Raw genomic sequence first — 20,716 nt, forward strand, 5'->3', positions numbered from 1 at the left:
AACGCAATCGTTTTTGTTTGTTTGTTTGTTTGCTTAGTTTATCAGATAGTTTAAAGGACAAAGAGAGTTTATACAACACAACAAATTTGTATTGGTGATATATAATAGCTGTGAAACTTGCATCATATTTGCAGCAGGAGAAGATTGTTTCTTTTTTTGACGTGTTTTCTCCTCCACTCTGTGAACAGCTCAGAGGATGAGATCTGTGTGTTAAAAATGTGCTCACGTCTCAGTTGTACAGCTCCGTGCTGTCAAACCTTGCCCTCTGGGCACAGCACCTGTGCTTTAACATCGCGTAGACGGCGAAGGGAAACAGTCGTATTAAAGCAGTTTGTATAAACCGCTAACTCACCACTAAATCCTGTTTCATCTCTGAAGATGCACAATGCACATTTGAATGTGGAACTGCAGTAACTCTCCTGCAACCATTCCGAAATAATTTATGCCATAATTGATTGTAATTACATGATGGCGGTGAGGTCTGTGTTAAAGGAAATACATAATAGGAAGACGTGGATGTTGCTATTATCGATCGGATGTGTAATTAGTTTTCAGTTAGAGATAATGTTGTATTAATGTCGCGCTCTGCCCAACAGGATATTTGACTGTAACCATTGAACCTCTACCACCTGTTGTTGTCGGGGAGACGGTGACGCTGAAGTGCAACTTTAAAACTGATGGGAGGCTGCGAGAGATTGTCTGGTACCGGGTAAGTGATCAGCACAGATCTCTCTCTCTCTCTCTCTATTTCTCTCTCCCTTTCTCTTTCTCTCTCTATTTCTCTCTCCCTTTCTCTTTCCTCAGTGTCTTTCATTATTAATCCGCTCTCTTTTTCCTGTCTGGCAGTTAGTATGCGTTGTGCATGTGTGGCTTGGTGGTAGCTCAGACCAGACGCGCAGAGCTTTTCCACGCCTTCTGGTGTGCGTGATGCTCCTCTCTCGCTCTCTCTCTCTCTCTCTCTCTCTCTCTCTCTCTCTCTCTCTCTCTCTCTCTCTCTCTCTCTCTCTCTCTATCTCTCTCTCTCTGTATCTCTCTTTCTCTCTCAACCACCAAACATGAGCCTTCTGGTGTGCGTGATGCTCATTTCTCAGTGTTAGTGCGGCTCACCTCTCTCTCTCTCTCTCTCTCTCTCTCTCTCTCTCTCTCTCTCTCTCTCTCTCTCTCTCTATCTCTCTTTCTCTCTCAACCACCAAAACATGAGCATGTCTGCTATATATTCTGTTTTGATCTTGTTAGAACCATGCCATAGTGGCATACCTGTGGTGTCTACTTATGATTACAAGTCTCCTCTGTGCTGTTTCAGTCGCTCCTCGATGGCACGCCATCATCGACGGGCACTCCGTTTGTGTGGGCACGGGGGCAGAGGGCGAAAGCTAAAATGGCCCTTCTGTGTTTAGCTCCGCTATTACAGTATGTTTTAGCAGCACTGCAGGTGCAGGCAAGGCCACCGCGGTGTTGGAAGCTTTTTGTCCCAATCAACTGGCCGTAGCCGCGGCCCTAATGACTCGCAGCTGGCCTCTTTGCGCCTGCCGGAGCCCCAGCGGGTGTGTGCGTTACCCGGTACAGCGGGCTGCCGACAATTCAAACCAGCCACATTACTTTGTCTGCACACACACGCACATGCACGCACACATACACACACATACACACACACTCACATATACACACTGTCCAAGTGCTCCTCTTTCAGACACGTTATCGGGGCCGCCGCTGTTGCCGCTGGTGCCGCTGGTGCCGCTCTCACCGTTGCGGAGCCTCCGCTTCTGGACTGGCCCGCTGTCCAGATGCCGCGTCTAATTGCGCGACCACGACAGCAGCTCGGAGACACCGAGGCCGGCGTGACACCGGCAGCCCGATAATTGTGGTCTGGGGACCGGCCGCCGCGTTTCCGTTAGCATGGATAAGAGTCCCTTTGAGAGAAGGAGGGGGGGGGGGGGGGTGGACTGGGGGAGGGGATGTAATGGCGGCCGGTCTGCAGCCCCACTTTGAGTCATTTGATTAAATCTGTGACGCGGCACATGAGCCAAAGCAGCACTCGCTAGGAGGGCTGACGTGTAGTTACTTTTGAATTAGCGGCACGGCACCTCAATAACACTCGTGCCAATAAGGGCTGATATTAAAATGACTGCGCGGCGTGCGCGCTAGGCGCAGATTCTGCACTGTCTGGCGGTGACGGGTTTTAATTTTGAAATAAATGAAATGGAATAATGAGGGCCTGATAACTGGCATTGTATTTGCTCTCTAATAAGTGTGTCTTTGATTCAACCTTGCATCCTTTGCACTTCATGAAATTCAGAGTCTCCACAGTCCCCTCTTTGCAAATGCTGACCTTTGGAGACAAGACAAAGGGAGATTAATAGCACTTTACATATTAGCTACTGAACCATACATCATGCTGAAGACTCCGACAGTTTCATAGAATCAGGATTGGAATCTGAAGAAACTGTTTGTTATTGCCAGACTTTGCCCTGTTCCGCCTGACTGAGCACTGCTTTCCTGAAGTGCAACGAGGTGCCATTAGCATTCCGCGTAAGCCTTTTAACAAATTAGGTGCGACTGATATACTGTATTTCAATAAGTCTGCACTGAATGTATTACACAAGCCTTCAGTTTCGGGGGTTGAAAAGCAGAGCTTTCACAGTGGACGATGTCCCTACTCCAGCCAAAGTGTCTGAATTCAGAGCAACTGTTGGAATGACAAAGTGCTTTGGATTCGTAAAGTGGAGGGTTTTTTTTTTTCTTTTTTTTTTTTCAGCCCATATGAATACGTTTGAAAAAGCTCACTGGCAGGTTGTTTATTCCAGTATTCCTCATACACAGTCTGTGTGTCTGTCTATTCAAATGATCCTGTGAATCAGATTTCAAACAAACAAACAAACAAACAAACAAAACAAAAACATTTTAAGTGGCTTATTGGACATGTTGAATATGATCATAGGACGCTGAAAGCCAGTTTACCCCCACTAAAAGAGATTTTTTTTTCTGCAGTAAGCATCAATGAGTGCTGTTCTGGCTCTCCCTTAATGATGAATCTGGAATGAGTGGAAGCTCTCACGGCTCTTATTACCAAAGCTATTTGGCTATCGACAGCCTTTAGTGTAGACCGAGCCCGCAAAAGAGTACAGCCATCGGCTATCAAGTATTGGCGGCCGATCAAAAAACCCAGAGGTGGTAATAAGGATAGGACCCCCACCCCCCGCCCCCAACCACCCCCACCACCCCCCGTCTCTCCCTGGACCTCTTCTCCTTACAGTTCGCTAATACATTATAAATCAATTATCCACACTTGGCAGTCAAAGTTTTCTTTAATCTCTGCCTTTTATTTGACTAAACTGCCGACTTCTCGCTTTTTCTCCCTTCCCCCCCGACCGCTCCGGCGCAACCGGGGGTTGATATCCACCTTTGGGATCGCGGTATCTAATCGAGGCCAGGCGGACGAGGCGGAGGCTTTTGTGAATGAAAGATCGCAGCCCATGGGTTGTTCATTACCGACGCACCTTTATCTTGACAGATTCTGTTTGAGGATTTGGTAATGCACACCAGGGCGCGCGGCGCCGCTGCTTCTCTAAGCACATCCTCAGCACAGCTTAGGCCTCGGTGTAGCCACTCAAGATGATGGAGATTGCCGCAGAAGGGCTCTCCAGCCCGAGGCACCGAGCAGCTATTGGCCCCAAAATGGAGACAAAGAAGGCTGAAGCGGTGCTTGACTTTTCTCCACGTTGTTTTTCTTTCCCATTTAAAATCTCTCTGTGACGAAGCAGAGAGCTCCCATTATTTTAACTTTATTCTAATTGAAGCAAGAATCGCATTAGCAGAGGAATAAGACTCTCAAAAGTTCTCAGAGTCAAATAATAGTTGTATTGCTTTTGATGCCAGTTAATGAAATTATGTTCAGACATTTTATTGTGTTATGAGATCTGTGAAATTATCTCTTGTGTATGTACATGTTGAGGTCATGAAACGGTTTGGGATATAATATATTGCATGGCTTATCTCTAAGGCTTAGTTGATATATGGTAATCTTGATTACTTGGATGTTGTTTATTTATGCTAAAAGCCTCTTCTTATTTGCATGTTTAAATGGAACGTGGAGGTGACTTGCTTGGAACTTGGTGAATGCTTGCATTCTCATAACTTTCCCGAATGGGCCCATTTTGCAAGCAGGCACTAAAATGGGTCCATTATTGAAACCACAACTGAAAACATTTCCTGGGGTTAATTATATCAGTAAGACTAATAGTTTGAGGCCATATTAGCCCATGTTTAAAATGTAGGAAGAGCGTGAGAGAGAGAGAGAGAAAGAGAGGGAGAGCGAGAGAGAGAGACTTAGAAAGAGGGAGAGAGAGACTCCATTATCAGAGCCATTTATCCAGCGCATCAAGGAGGTCTGCAAATGCCTGGCAAAGCAAACATAAAATCATCCAAAGTGTAAACAATATTACTCCCAGGACTTCATAAATGCATTTACTCTATGCACTGTGCTCAGAGGCCTCCCTTGCTGGGCCATGGATTAGGCATCCTGGCTGTGTACTGTAATTCCATCAAGCTGCCATGCACCACGTTAAAATGCCTTTCTGGTGGCCTATAAATAACCGACAGAGAGAGAGAGAGAGAGAAAGAGAGAGAGAGAGAGAGAGAGAGAGAGAGAAAGAGAGAGAGAGAGAGAATCTCTTATCGCTTTGAAGACATCATGTATTATGTTGGTGGCGGCAGCGGCGGCGGCATTGTGGGGACGGAGGAAGGGCCCACCGGAGACCGCTCCTCAGCGCGACGGCTGGCAGTTCACTTCACGCTGTGCTTGTTCTGATTATGTCACTCTAATGAAGAGCTATCCCTGGTGCCGTCCCCCCGCGGCTGCCCGGTGCGTCGCCGTGACGGCTCGCGGGCGCGCAGGAGGGAGGCAGCGGCGGGGAGGATGAGGTTGGGAGGGGGGAGGGAGGGGGGAGGGGGGGTTGTAGAGTTCCACCTGGCTGCCTGTTGAGCGCGGGCGCGCGTCGGCTTTAATCTCCACCGGTTAACCCCCCCCCCCCCCAAACAACTCATTACCGGAGCCACCCAGCTCTCACTGACAGCCCTCTCAGGTGACATCCACCCTCCTGCTCACCGTCGGAGCCAGCTGAGCTCAACCAACCATGCCGGCCTGCACCCCCTCCACCCCCTCCACCTTCATCCTCATCCCTTCCTCCAACCCCATCTTTTCCCTCTTCCCAGGGAGCGGCCAATTTGCCGTTGACCCGGCTTTGGAACATATGTGACTTGAGCGCCGCGGTACATTATTGCTCTCATCACAAGGGGGGAAGTGCTTTGATGTCCGGGGGTAATGTCAGGAGGAAGTGCTCCTGTTCACCTCGTCTAAGTGCCTTTCACAGTGCCGTGTGAGAGGAGGCACTGTTGTGGAAGAAGAACAAGGGAGAAGTCCTGAATTCGACTAGTGACTGAGGGGGGGAATGGGCTTCTGTTTTCCGCTAGATTTCTTTGTGTTCTCTTATTTTCAAATAGTTGTGCCGTGCCGTTGGATCTCCGTCACAGACGTACAGAAACCAGACCTCTCTGAGACACAGAAGTGTCTTGTTTCCCATTTCATTCAGATACTGTATGTTAATATGAACTTGATTTACATAATCAATTGTAATTAATTGCTCTGTGGACAACACTGCTGAACAATGCTGATGACATGACATATCTTGAAGTCACGTGTACTGAAGCTCATGACCAGAACAATATCCATGAGACGCTGGGTCACGAGTTATCAGCCACTCCGCTAATTGTGTGTCGAGGGTGAATTGAAAAACACGTCATTTGATCTTGTCAAGCTTTGCCTTGGACGAGTCGGTCCCAAACTGCCGTTCATTGCCAGCTGAAGGATTTCTCATTCACTGATGGCAATGCCAGATGAAAGACAGCAAGCTTCTGAAAGAACTCAGATATTGAAATGAAGGTTAAATTGGTGTGACAAGTCAAGCGTTTCAGACAGATTGAAGACCTTGGTATGTTCCCTCTCACAGAGTTATCAGTTCATCAGCGATTCAGTGGCAAATCAATTTTCTCTTTTAACGACAATTTTCCTTTCTTCCATAAATGTATCTTAATAAGTCTCCATGGAGTGTAAGGATTCTAAGTTAATGACTCATGCAGACATGTATAAACGAAATAACGAGGAGAGATGATTTTGGTAGAGGTGTTTTTTTCCCCTGTTATTTTGTTTACAGTAAAAGATCTATAATTTGCATCCACAGGTCTGTCATAATTTTCTTCACGACAGTGTGAGAGGCTTTGTTTGTTTTCATACCAGGGACTCATAAGCCAGGTGTACATAGCATAATTTCCTAGACTGTTTGTTCACCAACAAACACTGAACACAACACACTCTCTTCTTGACTGAATGCGGTTATTGTGCACAGAGTGCTATGTGCACATCGGTGGTCATAGGGAATGAATTGTTGGCCTCCTAAATCTCTTAAACCTTTTCAAAGCAATTTTGTCAGAGCCAACCTAGAACGATTATTGCTCTTCCAGAAATGCTGCCTACACCAAGGAGCATTCGGTACACATGCTTACACACACACACACGCACACACACACACACACACACACACACACACACACACACACACACACACACACACACACACACACACACACACACGCACACATCTGGGATGTTGTTCAGGCTTAGCTTGTTGTCCACAACCTGACAAATCCCATTATGGCTATTGACACTGAGGGACATGATCGCACTATGCAAATAAAGTTGTGTTGGCAAGATAATGCCTCACTTTCTGATAGCACAGTGGAGAGAGAGAGAGAGAGAGAGGTCTGGATGAAGCGTGTGTGTGTGTGTGTGTGTGTGTGTGTGTGTGTATGTGTGTGTGTGTGTGTGTGTGTGTGTGTGTGTGTGTGTGTGTGTGTGTGTGTGTGTGTGTGTGTGGGTTCGTCCAGATTAGAGCCGTTAGGACCGTTTTTTGGAACGCTGCTGCATAGTGTGTGTGTGTGTGTGTGTGTGTGTGTGTGTGTGTGTGTGTGTGTGTGTGCGTGTGTGTGTGTGTGTGCGTGTGTGTTTTCGGAGCAGTGAGTCAGACGGTTGGCTGGCTGCTGTGTCACCACAGCATGGGGAGGAGAGCAGCTCTTGACCCAGAAGTCCTATGGATACTAATCCTGTTTTTTTTCCCGAGTGGATAGAGAGAAGGAAAGAGAGAGATAGAAGAGGGAAAGAGAGAGAGGGAGAGAGTGAGCGGGAGGATGGGGGGAGAGAGAAGAGGAGGAGGAAGAGAGAGAGATAGAGGGAGGTTTGAGAGGATGGCGGAGGGAGGCATGCAGGCAGGCTCTGCCACTGCTGTGCATCACAATCCTCAGAATTTTCTCAGCTTCTTTCTCTCTCTCTCTCTCTCTCTCTCTCTCTCTCTCTCTCTCTCTCTCTCACTCTGTCTCTCTCTCTCCCTCTTCCTTTCCTCCCCTTCTCTCTATGTTTCTTTTTTTGACAGCTCCGCCTCTGCTCAGTTGCCGAGGCAACGGGAGTGTAGGTACCGGCGGAAGAAGGCGAGCGTGGCGTTGGTTCGTTCGCTCTCCCCGTTCGCTCTCCCGCTCGCTCGCTCGCTCCTGTGTACACACAGCACTCCCCTGTGGGGCTTCTCTGTGTGTCTTGCTTTCCGCCGCTCTCAGCCCCCATCTGTGCCGGTGTCTCGTCGCGGAAGAATCTCTCAGTCGCGCTCGTGTCCCACCCCCCCGCCCCCCCCCCCCCACACACACACACACACACACACTTCCACATGCTTTATGCATGGTGGCTAAAACAAGCGGGGCTAGTCCTGAATCACACAAGAAAAGTGGAGATGATAATACACCCTGCGTTGCGTGAGAGGATGAGGAACAAGGGAGGTGATGACACGTTGACGCAGCGTTTGCTGCCCGGACCTGACCTGAGCTGACCCACCACTTTATTCAGTGGACACCTTCAAAAGTGAGAGTACAAGGACAGAAAAATGACAGCTATATGGGAATAATAATATCCCTTTTATATAATATATATCCCATATTATGAATGCCAGTAAATATGTCGACTGGTTGATTTGTTGATTGATTGGTTGGTTGGTTTATTGACTGACAGATCAGATAGATAGGAGCATACTGTACAGATTCATGTACTGTAAGTATTTTAGAGTTATAAAGCAAATCGTGCCCTTAGAATTATATAGAATTTATAGATAGAATATACAGTATAAGTTCTATCTGACAGATGTGTCAAAATTGAGGTACTGGCATATTCTCATTCTGTGGCACCTTAAGAAGGTGAGGTGAGGTGGCTCTTGTAGTTGTATGCATTGTTGGACATTACATCTACAGAGCTTTGTTCTGTAGATGTATCAGTATAACTCTATGGGATTCTAAAGCGTCTTAAGCTCAATGTCTCCAAACTACTCAGGACAGTGTAAATGGAACCTTGTTACTCGCTTAGAACAGGACAAAATATATTTTCTAATGGCCATAATTCACCTTCTCTGTTCACCAGTGCTACCACCTCCTATGCAGTCACAGACAGTATACAGCGGCTAATCTGCCTCTATTGCAGAACGCACCCAAAAGAGCTGTGCGAGCAATAACACGGCACTAATGGTGGGTCCTCATTTAATGGTCCGAGTAATTGTTTGATAGCCACCGATATTTACACTCGATTGAGCATTTTTGTTTCTCACTCATCTCGCAGCGAACGCAGTATTGTCCTACCATAACCATAATCAGGCCATTGCTCAGTGGGACTCCGCCGATTTCGTTTTGCTTATTGCCAAACTGCAGAACAATGAAAGTTTAGCTTTGTTCCAAGATTGAATTGGGTGGCTCAGTAAAAAAAAATTAAATCACCATTAGTGAGATTGGGGTAGGATTGTGTTATCTATGTTTTAGTCGTACAAAATTCTCAATCCTAATTGTCCTTTGGGATTTTCTAATTAGTCTCTTTCAAGGCCTTCTCTGCACAGTTCTTATTACGAATGCCGCCTGTTCCTCTGAACTTTCTGTGAAAAAAAAAGAAGAAGGGGAAAAAAAAAACTTGGATGCAAGCACTCTGAAACTCTTGAGTATTGAACTCATTTCTAATCAGTAGCGGTTTAATAAAAAATTCATTTTCGGTCCAAGGGCAAAGTGAATACGCTCGCTGATCGAGGACGCTGGGTTATAGTGTGTCCGTGTGCGTGGCGTGTTGTGTAACTTCGTCCTACAGGTGGATGTCCAGTATGCTTGAGTGGGCATGTGAAGAGCGACCGCTCCCCGGAGACTGGCACGGCATGCAGACGCGAGGTCACTCAGAGTGTGGGGACTGCAGAGTCGCGTTTGAAGACCCATCTGTTAGAGTTCAGACGGTGGATGTGCTAGTCATGTCTGTGTGTGTCTGCTGTCTGCCTGTGTTTGAATTTGTATATGTGTGTGTGTGTGTGTGTGTGTGTGTTTGTGTGTGTGTGTGTGTGTGTGTGTGTGTGTGTGTGTGTCAGAGAGAGAGAGAGAGTGAGAGAGAAACAGAGATGGAAGGAGACAAAGATGAAAAACAGGGAGGTAGAAAGCTGTTTGTCCTCTGTGTGTGTGTGTGTGTGTGTCAATGTCAAATGTCAATGTCAAATTTATTTGTATAGCACAATTTACAGACGGCTGAGCCGCACCAAAGTGCTTCACAGTAAAGTGCAAATATGCAGAGAGTAAGTAAAAAGAGACACACATTTAGTTAAAAAGATAAAAAAGAAACAAATAAAAACAAAAGGAGAGATATCAAAAGGTGACCATGGGACACTGTAAACAGGTGCTTAAAAGAAGGGGACCCTAATTAAAAGTGCAAAGAGATGGGTTTTTAACAGGGATTTAAAACTGTGCACAGACTGGGCCGCACGGATGTGTAGGGGGAGGCAGTTCCAGAGACTAGGGGCTGCAACCGCAAAGGCCCCTTTGTCTTTAACCTGGTCCTGGGCACTTCCAGTAGCAGCTGGTCAGCTGACCGTAGTGCTCTGGAGGGGATGTGGTGATGGAGGAGATCAGACAGGTAAGTGGGGGCCAGACCATGGAGGGATTTGAATACAGTCAGTAGGAGTTTGAAGTCTATGCGGTAGCGGATGGGTAGCCAGTGGAGTGATGCAAGGACCGGGGTGATATGTTCTCGCTTTTTTGTACAGGTGAGTAGTCGAGCAGCTGAGTTCTGCACTAACTGTAGGCGGCGGAGTTGAGATTGGTCAATGCCGGTGTAAAGAGCATTGCAGTAGTCCAGGTGTGAAGTGATGAATGCATGGATAACTCTCTCCAGAGCACTGCGGGGCAGGTAGGCTTTGGTCTTGGCTAGGGTTCGTAGGTGGAAAAAGCTTTTCCTAACCACTGCACTGACCTGCTGCTCGAACTTGAAGGCACTGTCAAAGATCACCCCCAGATTTCTGACAGAGGGCCTGATGTTGGAGGCGAGAGGGCCCAGGGCATCGGTGGAAAATGCCGGAGAGGTTTTGCCAAAGACAATTATCTCTGTCTTGTTCTCATTTAAGTTGAGGAAGTTTGCACCCATCCATGCCTTGATGTCAGCCAGACAGTCAAGCAGTGAATGGAGCGCAGCCTGCCCATTGGCCTTTAGGGGGAGATACAGCTGGACGTCATCGGCAAAGCAATGGTAAGAGATGTTGTGTCTTGCCAGGATTTCCCCTAAGGGTAAGATGTATAGAAGAAATAAGATGGGACCTAGTATAGAGCCTTGAGGGACCCCACAGGTGAGGGGGGCAACAGAAGAGATGCAATCTCCGAGCTGAACAGAGAAGCTCCTGTCAGCCAGATAGGACTGAAAGAAATTCAGGGCTGTGTCTTTGATGCCTACACGATGTTCAAGCCGAGACAGCAGGATCCCGTGATCCACGGTGTCAAAGGCTGCTGTCAGGTCTAGCAGCACCAGGATCACAGGGCTACCTGAGTCAGCGGCTAGGAGCAGGTCATTTAGCACTCTCAGGAGAGCAGTCTCTGTGCTATGGGCTGTTCTGAAGCCGGACTGGAATTTCTCAAAGATGTTGTTGTTGGTAAGAAATGATTGCAGCTGGACATAAACTTCTCGCTCAAGGACTTTAGACAGGAAGGGTAGTTTGGAGATTGGCCTGAAGTTTGAGAGAGTAGAAGGGTCCAGGTTTGGTTTCTTTAGTAATGGCTGCACCACAGCATGCTTGAAGGCACCTGGGACACAGCCAGAGGACAGGATGCTGTTGACCAGCAGGAGGAGGAAGGGGGCAACTGAGTCAAAGACAGTAGCATCTTTGAATAGGCGGGAGGGTAGACAGTCAGAAGGGCAGTTGGAGGGCTTCAGATGTCTGATTGCAGCAGATAGGGAGGACAGAGAAATGGGCTCAAACTGCTTGAGGGCAGCTGGCTGGAGGAGGGGGGGAGGGGCAGGGAGCGGGGTGGTGGAGGTACCAGAAGGCCTCAGTGCTGCAATCTTGTCTATGAAGAACTTTTGAAAGCTTTCACAGAGGGCAGGTGAGGGCACAACAGGGGAGACATTTCGGGGATTAATGAGAGAATTTAGTGTATTGAAAAGAACCTGGGGTTTGTGACTGTTGCTGGAGACCAGGGTGGAGATGTATTGTGATTTGGCGGCTTTAACGGCCCGGTGGTAGTTCGCCAAACAACATCGGAGGATTTGGAGGGACACATGGAGTCGGTCCTTTTGCCATTTGCGCTCAGCTCGTCTACAGGCGCGTCTGAGGTCACGCGTTGCATCACTAAGCCATGGAGTTGACTGTGCTTTAGTGCGTTTGGGCTTGAGAGGGGCAATGGAATCCAGAATGCCAGAGCAGGCTGATGAGAACATAGAGAGAAGCTCATCAGCAGTGAAATCAGCGCTAAAGCCCGGTGATGGCCTACACAGGGGGGAGTTGTTAAAAGCAGCTGAAAATTGCCCAGCAGTCGAGGAGTTTAGCATGCGCGAGACCCGTTTGGAGGCACTAGGGGAGCTACCTGAGTATGGGGCTGACAGAGTGAACAGAATAGGAGAATGATCAGAAAATGAAATGGCACATATTTCAATTTCAGAAACAGAAACACCATAGCATAACACAAGATCAAGAGTGTGACCCTTTTCATGTGTTGGGCCAGTGACAGCTTGCTTGAGACTGAAAGAGTCGATGAGGTTCAGAAAGTCCCGGGATAGAGGTTGCGACTCACAGCAAACATGGACATTAAAATCGCCACAAATTGTAATGTGATCATATTTCACCATAAACTCAGACAAAAACTCAGAAAAATCGTGGATGAAGTCTTTGTTGAATTTAGGAGGGCGATACACTACTGCACACAAAATGGGGACGGACAGAATTATTTCAAACAGTTGCAGTTCAAAGCTTTGAAAGCCAGGGTGTGGAATCTGCCGACATTGAAAACGCGACTTGTAAACAGTGGCGACACCTCCGCCTCTCCTAGTCACTCGCGGGGAATTGAAAAAGTTACAGTCCGGTGGACAGAGTTCAGAGAACGGCGTGTTGTCGCCGGTAGAGACCCACGTCTCACACAGGAACATAAAGTCAAGCTCCCGAGAGATAAAGAAGTCACTAAGCGCAAAAGTTTTGTTCGCCAGGGACCGCACGTTCAATAAGGCCATCTGGAGGTTTTGCTCACCGCTAGCCGATGGTCCACAGCGCTTCAACCGGCGTAGGTTAGAGTGATCAGCACCACGGCTGCATCTACGCAGGGAGCGCCAACGGGCTTGAGTACGAAGCGGTCCAGTCAACGCTGTCGGAACGGCTTGCGGGGTTAGAGACAACAGTGGACGAGGCGGCTCAGCAGCATCACGGTCGAGGAAGCCTTCAGCAGGAGTAGCAGGCGAGACGGCTTGGAGCCATCGCACTTGACGCCAAGCAGCAGCTTTATTTGAAGATGGTTGGATCTTGAGTTTCACAAGCAGACCTCCTCTCCTTCCACGTCTCCTGGAGCGCTTCTTGCGAGGAGGGCCAGCCGGCGTGCGGCGCAGGTAAGCTGGGATACCTGACAGGACGGGAGGGGGTGGTTTGGTCCAATCTCCAGGTTTGGATCTAACGTTAGCTGCCCGAGCCTCACGGAGACATAGGTCGCGGATGAAAAGCAGGGCTTGGCGGTCGTAGCAGAGTAGAGTAGATACATCCGGAAAGATGGATAGAATCACGGCTGCAACAAACGTCAACAAACAGAGCGCTCGAGGAAGACGAATCGCCGAACAGCCTGGCGCCATCACACACTCTGTGTGTGTGTGTGTGTGTGTGTGTGTGTGTGTGTGTGTGTGTGTGTGTGTGTGTGTGTGTGTGTGTGTGTGTGTGTGTAGGTGTATGTGTGTGTGTGTGTGTGTGTGTGTGTGTAGGTGTGTGTGTGTGTGTGTGTGTGCATTTATAGTTGTGTGTGTGTGTGTGTGTATGTGCAATGCTGTAAAGGTGAAGTGAAGATAAATGGGCAGGGATCACTGCTCTTTCACCTTTACTTTTAAGGACATCAGCAGGACAGACAATGCACTGTCATTTCAGAAGACCGGAAAACTCATGCATGCTGGCATATAACAAATGAGTCCCCCAGTTGCTCAGAGAAGGTTAGACCAAAAGATGGACTTCGAATAACATACTTCCATTGTTCAAAAGCAGTCAGATCTGAATAATGTTTTCCAGTTCAGTTGATGTTGATGTTGAATTGTCATATCTATTTTTCTAATTAAGAGTATTAGATGTGCAGATGTTTGACAAATTTTTAAATCACAATATCTGATTTTACTTCATGACTACTTAAAAAAAAAGAAAAACTGACTGTCGTTCCAAAAACATCTCACTGTCGTTCAGACAGCCCAGAATGTTCCCCCACTGATGCAGTTCCCCCAGTGCAGTACGTAAGACTGTGCACACACACATACATCAGAGAATATCCTCTCAACTGACCTAGAGGCTTTTTTATTATTATTATTTGTAGGTTTCTCATGTAAGACCCAGCCTGCATGGTTCTCTCTCTCCCCCACAGTGTACCAAAAAAGCTCTCTTAACTTCAGGACAACTGGCAGTCCCCAAAGTAGTCCCTCTGCAGATTTTCTAAATCCATTTTGCTATCACCGAATGATCAAACATGAAAGTGATTACTTAGCGATTAGGACTGGATCAGAGGCTCACTGTGACATTTGCATTAGAAGGGGGAATGAGATTTCCATGCCAGCGGCGACTTAGTTGTAGCCCCTGCATAAATACAACAAAGTGGGTTCCTTCTGGGAAGAGCAAGGGAGGAAGAGAGAGAGAGAGAGACAGAGAGAGAGAGAGAAACAGCCAGGGAATTCTAGCTTGAGATAAGTGCAGGAGACCCAACTAAGGCATTTGCAGAGAAAAATAGAACTAACTCAACCCACAGAAAAAGATGCCTTGCCAGCTCCTTTGGATGTAGCGCGCCTTTTTTTGGTAGATTGCATTTCTCCTGGGATGGATCATTTTGTTCCTCACAGAGGGCAGAAACGAGCCGTCAGGGGGGGGTGGCTATATTGTACAAATATTTCCACTCTCCCGCTCCTCGAGCACTTGAGTTCTTTAAACGGTTTGTCGCCGTTTGTCGAATTTCCAGGATGCCTCCGAGGTCAAGAGATTGGAGTACAACCTATGGAGAGAGGAAGTGCCTGTGGTATTCAGTTAAGGACAGTTATTCTCAGCTATGCCCAGCCATTGTGGCTGTAGCCCTGGGGTGATGGGGACTCAACCTCCCTCCATGACCAGAAAAAAGATCACAGTGTTATCTGACAGTGTGTTTGTTTGAGGAAAACAAACAAACAAACAAAAGCACCAGCAACGAAACACCACTTTTTTTTGTCAATACCTGTGTTGAGCAGATTCAAGGGCACAAATACACAATTTTCTTTTTTTCTTTTTTTTTTGTACGCCAATGACAAGTGATTATAATTTGCAATTGTTGAATGCCACGTGTGTACGGCTCAAACTCGTTATTTTTTTCATGACAGAAGTGCCCTCTGGAAGTGTCAATTTGCCCTTCATCTGGAAAGATTTGCGGGGGCTTGGGGAGGGGACAATTCTGAGAGCCTTATTTTAGAGAAGGATTTCTGAAGACTCACGCTGCGTCCAGAATCACATTTCCAAAGACTTAGCAACGGGGAACAACAAGTTGTTTAAGCAGTATAATACTCTGTAGCTAAAAGACTTGGAGGCCTCTTGCGGCGATTAAATAGTGGAAGAAATATTGTTCAGTCTGCATACAATGGAGGCGTGGAACACTGAACAGCCCATTTCACATAATGCTTTTATAACCTGCTTTATCCAAATTATATGACAGGGAAACATCTGAAACTCAAAAAGAAATCCAAAAATTATTTTCAAGTCTTTTCATTAAAGCGCTTGTCATTTATCAGAATCTGTATATGAATCAGAATCTGTTTGATATGAAACGGTGGTAGCTTGAAAGTTCTCTGTCAGCAGGGAGCTCCATTGCTATAGCAACCTCATTATCGGTGAAATGAACCGTATAATATTATTGCCCCGTCAGGTTTCAAACCTCAACCTCCCCCAGCCCCCCCCCCCCCCCCCCCCCACCCCACACCCCCCACCCCAACCCACACCCACCCACCCACACACACACACACTCCACCAAAGTCCTCAGTGGGATCAATAAGTGCTCCTTTTCTGCAGCTCCACAGGCCCTGGTTAGCCGCGTCCTGAAGTGCAGATAACTGGGTCAGCATCATGGCTTTAGGAGAAACAATTAAAGCAAAGTCCCTCTCCCCTCCGGTGGGTATAGCACTCTGTGTGAAAAGAGATAGGTTTTATAATAGATTTTTGTTCGTGTGAAAAGAGTGGGGGGACAAAAAAAATAAAATAAAATAAAATAAAATAAAAAACTGAGTGGCTGACCTCTGAGTCCGCGGAACGGAAAGGCATCGGGGGAAGAGAGGGCAGTACGCTCCCCACGGAGCTAAAGGATATTAATTCAACCCATCACTCTGCCCCGGTGTTAGTCTTCCCCCACTGCTGCGGAGGGAGCACTTTCACGCTGACATCGAGGAGTCTTGGAGAAATGTCTCCGAGAGCCAATGGGGCCCAAGCGACAATAAAGTACCTAGAGGAGGGCACGGGGCCCAATCAAGCGAATCTGGACAGATTGTTTTCCCTCTCTCTCCACCACAGCATGCATTTTTTAATCCCTCCCTCTCTCCTCGGCATCTTTCCCCAAAGAGGGCCTATAACTGGGCTAAGGAAGTTGTGAAAGCTAGGAGTTAAGTGGTGAATATGTGCGACGGGTTTAGCTCTTTTTTTTTTGCTCCACACACACAAAAGAGTGGCGGGGTTTTTTTTTATGGAAGTGCTGATCAGTGCTGACAGTCACTCTCTCTCTCTCTCTCTCTCTCTCTCTGTCTCTCTCTCTCTCTCTCTTCTCTTCTCTTCTCCTCGTCTTATCTCCAGCCAAAGAGGGTGACAGCCTCATCATCCTCCCCTCTCCCCAACCACTCCAAAGCCCCTATCTGCTGCTTCTTCTTCCTCCTTCTTCTTCTCCTTCCTCCTCCTCCTCCTCCTCCTATCTTCTCTTCCCCTTCTTCTGCTGCTGTGGAGAGAGGCGGCCTTTTCTCCATGATTCTCTTGCCTTGCCTCTAATCTGGAGCCAACCTTGCCTTGCCCTTCTCCAATCTGCATGTCTCCTGTGGCCAGTCTCGAAATAATCCCATCACGTTATCCTCCCAAAAGCAGTTTCCGAACAGTTTCATTTATTCACACCAATCACCCACTAACCACTATCCCAGCCCCCCACTCCCCCCAACGGTTCTTTTTCTTTCTCTTCTATTCCTTCAAAATGTAACTTTGAATAAGTTTTAAATTCTTCTCAGGTGCACAGATTTTTTCACTTCTTGTTACAGCAAAGATAATGATCCTTTTCGGTGAAACATTTTGCAAATTTCCCCCAGCTCTGTTTCATTGTATGCAGAAACTATGATCAAAGCAACACTGAGGATACTTTTCTAAATTGAATTTCGTCTGTCTTTTTGTCATGCGTATTTGCAAATTCCTTTATCAGTATTCCCTCTTCAAACACCCAGTAATGCCTATGACAGTCTTTACAAACAGACAGAAATATCTACAAATATGAACAGACGCACAGTAGAGCAATCAAAGCCAGTAAGTCCACAGAGATATATCAGTTTTGTGCACTATATTTCCATGTCTTGTTTGGCTCCATTGTAGTGAAAAATGATCATGGTTCCATTGCTTGTTTTTTGTGAGTCAGTTTATGTTGTGAAAAGTTTTTTTCTCTCTCTTAAAACAACTAGCAAAGGGTTGGGTTTCTTGAATTGTGAATTGCTAGCACCTTGCCAGACATGCTTTTTCTGCACCCAAATTTCAAGCACAATAGCTTCATTTTTGAATAAACCCCAGGCGTTAGATTTAGATATAGACTGCTTTTGCCCACAATGACGGAGAAGGATAAGTGAAAATGACTCAGAGAGTGCACCAAAGCATGTGTGAGAATGGCAGAATGAGACACTGCTCGCTACTCAGACATATTGTCCTATTTTTATTGCCCACTTTGTCTGAGAATAAGCCCCTCTCTCAGGACCTGCCAGTGTACCTTCTTTTCGCCCTTTCTTTTTTTGTTCTTTCTTTCTTTCTTTCTTTCTTTCTTTCTTTCTTTCTTTCTTTCTTTTCTTTCTCTCTGACATTTTCATTTGCGGTTCCACCTGAGCCAGGCAGATGAAGGCGCTCGATTCAGTGGCATTGACTCCATCACTTGATTTAACCTCAAATCTCCACAAATCTCTGGGATTTTTCAGAATCAAGTGCCTGACCGGCTCAGATTAGGTGTACTCTGGCAGCCCGCTTCCTGTTCTGTTCTCTGGCCGGACGGCAACTGACCTTGGGTCAGAGCCAGATCCTCACAAGATCTTCTCCAGTGGGATGACATCTGGCTAAACCATCCTCTTTCCTTGTCATGAGTCACCAGTTGGCTGACAGTATTCTTTCCTGTGGGGTGGATGTGGGCACAGAAAAACGCTGAAAAATATCAGGACAATTAGAGTACATATCTATAGGTCAAATGGAAACCTTTTTCTTTTTTTTCCTCTTTCATTTTCTCTGATAGTGGAGCATTTGTATTATCCCTGCATTTCACTTTGACAAATGGCTTGAGATAGGCATCGAGAAGTAAGGATCCAAGCAATATCGAAAGGGTCAAACAGACTTGTTGTTGGATTTAAACCAACATCAGTAATCAGGTAAGGTGTTAGATAGTGAGGCTATGCAATTACCTTCCGTGGGTTGCAACACATCTGCAGTGGAGAACTCAAAGGCAGTGACAAGTAAGCTAATTGCTTGTCAATTTGTCGCCCATCTGGATAGAACAAAGAGATGCTGGTCTTAACATCCAAGATTGAATGCCGACAGTGAGGTAGTTGTTTTGAAATCGCTTTTTATTGTGAATTATCCTGACACATTAGTGACACTAAGCTTTTGCAAATATTCTGACATTTCTAATAATAAAATAATAATAAAAAATATCCCCAGTCTCCAAAAACAACAGCGTAACTTCATTACAGTGACTTGCCTGTTATAGCTGTAACCAACCATCCCCGTATAACTCCCATATATAGATTTGCCTATGCCTAAAAATATGACTGATTTCCTGCAGAGCAAAGCCAGAGTGAAATGTTTGTGGTGGCTCCCTGAGTAATTCTAGAGGAGAATGGGCTGAGCAGTGGCATCCCCTCCGTCTCTGGCCTGATTTAATGGGGTAGATTAGCCTCTCCCGGCCCCATTGAAGACGTCTGTCTGATTTAGGCCTGTGAGGCTCACTGGCCCCCCTGCCGATGTTGCTTATGTTAGCTCATTTCCAATCGATCAGCTGCTGAGACAAAGTGTTATGTTAGTGTTCCCATTACCATGCCGGCGAGATATTGACAGCCTGCTAGCCACTTCTATATTTTTCCCCCGCCAAGAGTTGGGTGACAACTGCAAGTGCTGCCTCTGAGCTTTTTTGTTTTGTTGTGGTTTTGTTTTGTCTTCCTGGGGAAGCATGCTGGACCAGCTTAGACCATGTTGGATAAGAGAGAGTGTGTGAGAGAGAGAGAGAGAGAGAGAGAGAGAGAGAGAGACAGAGAGACAGAGAGAGAGAGAGAGAGAGAGAGAGAGAACAAGAGAGAGAGAATTTTTGTCCTTATTTAGGCACACCAGCCAGCTCTTGCTGTGGGCTGATGTGTTCTTTCGCATGGGTTACTGAGGAGTGGCCATCTGTTAGCGGTCTAACCTTTTGTACCTTGCCCCCAGACTTCCCCCGCAGCTGCATCATCACCAGCAGGGCATTATGTGGAGAGATCTCCTAATCCATTATGGTGAGCGTGCGTCAGGCGTCAGACGGAGGCTCTGGTGTGGAGAGGCCGAGCAAGAGCAGGGAAACTCAGCTGATGAGCGGAGATTATCTTGGCTGCGGTGACAGCAGCCGGAAGGAGTGGCCACAGCCAATGGCTGAGGCGGAGATGTCGGGAGATACAGTATAGATACGGAGCGGGGGCCGTTGCGTAGGGCACTGCGTTAGCCGCCTGCGAGCCGTAATGCACTTCAGCCTTTCATCGCTGACGGCCGCATTTGTAAAATGTCAAAAAGCAATCACCCGCAGTCAACCATTCGTCCACATCACAGTGGCACGGCAGTAAATAAAGTATCGTTCAATCCTCTGGGCATGACTCATTTCATGTCCTGTGTTGTTGTTGTTTTTTAAGGAAGAGGAAGGGAGGGTTGGGCCGTTATCATTTGGGTCGTGAGCGAGCGAGCCCATTTTGTATGTAGCGAGCAGAGAGGTGCTGCAGAGTCGCCATTGCTACTGCTGCTGTGACTGCTCTGCTACTCCTACTCCTACTGCTACTGTTACTGCTGCTGCTGCTGCTGACCGACTGCAGGGGGAAGCTCCGGGCCCTGGAGGCGATGCTGCAGGCTAGCCGATGACAGCCATTGGCTTGAGTGGCGGTGTGAAGATTTGAAGGCCTGACTCGGCAGGATCATATAGCCATACTGTCCAAAGTCCCCCCTCTGCCTAATGCAAATGCTGCACTTAAATGGAGATGACTGCCTGCCCATTCCTCCCAAGAAATTACAGTCTATAGTATCTGTTTTTATAGTCTATCGTATCTGCAGTTTTTCTCATGTTAGATACAGAAATGTGAAGTGTTTTTTTTTTTTTGGGGGGGGGGGGGGGGGGGTTGTGTTTCTGTCCTTTTATTTTTTCATGTTTGTTTGTGATGTTTGTGATGTGGAAAATAGCATTCTCATGAAATCTTACATCATTTAGACACGAGATGATAGCCCAGGAACTGAGGAGAAACATGCTGACATGTTTACTTGTCTTTTCCCTCCTGATTGTTTTTTTTTTGTAACGCCAACCAACTGTGGACTGTGATCATCAAAAAATGCTGGAGATGAAGAAAGGATGATGCAATAGAGAATCTGCTTAATTAGAAGTGCTGATTCACTGGGTCTCCGCTGTGCGATCGTAAGGAGCTGCTAGTAGCTCAGACAGGAAGAGGGTGCCAAGAAATGCAGGTGAAACCAAGTGGCCGGCTGACGATTACCTACGAAGTAAATAAATAAAGACAATTTGCAACGTCCCAGTTAAGACAAAAGCTCACTGTTAGCCTTGATTTTGTTTATTCTTTTTTTCCTTACCAACCCCCCCGCCTCCAAAAAAAATGGAAGGAAAGAAAGAATTAAGAAAAATACTAAAAATATAGTTTCTGCCT

At 46.8% G+C, this 20,716-nt stretch overlaps 1 protein-coding gene across 1 annotated transcript in view; it reads left to right on the top strand.

Moving 5' to 3' along the window:
• igsf21a (immunoglobin superfamily, member 21a) overlaps nt 1–20,716 on the top strand; it is a 198,198-nt gene that overhangs the window by 75,348 nt on the left and 102,134 nt on the right. The window contains exon 2 of the mRNA XM_062544972.1: nt 597–709. Within this exon, the coding sequence (XP_062400956.1) occupies nt 597–709 (113 nt within the window). The remainder of the gene's footprint in view (nt 1–596; nt 710–20,716) is intronic.

The sequence above is a fragment of the Sardina pilchardus genome, chromosome 9, assembly GCF_963854185.1.
Source record: "Sardina pilchardus chromosome 9, fSarPil1.1, whole genome shotgun sequence".
Taxonomy (NCBI): domain Eukaryota; kingdom Metazoa; phylum Chordata; class Actinopteri; order Clupeiformes; family Clupeidae; genus Sardina; species Sardina pilchardus.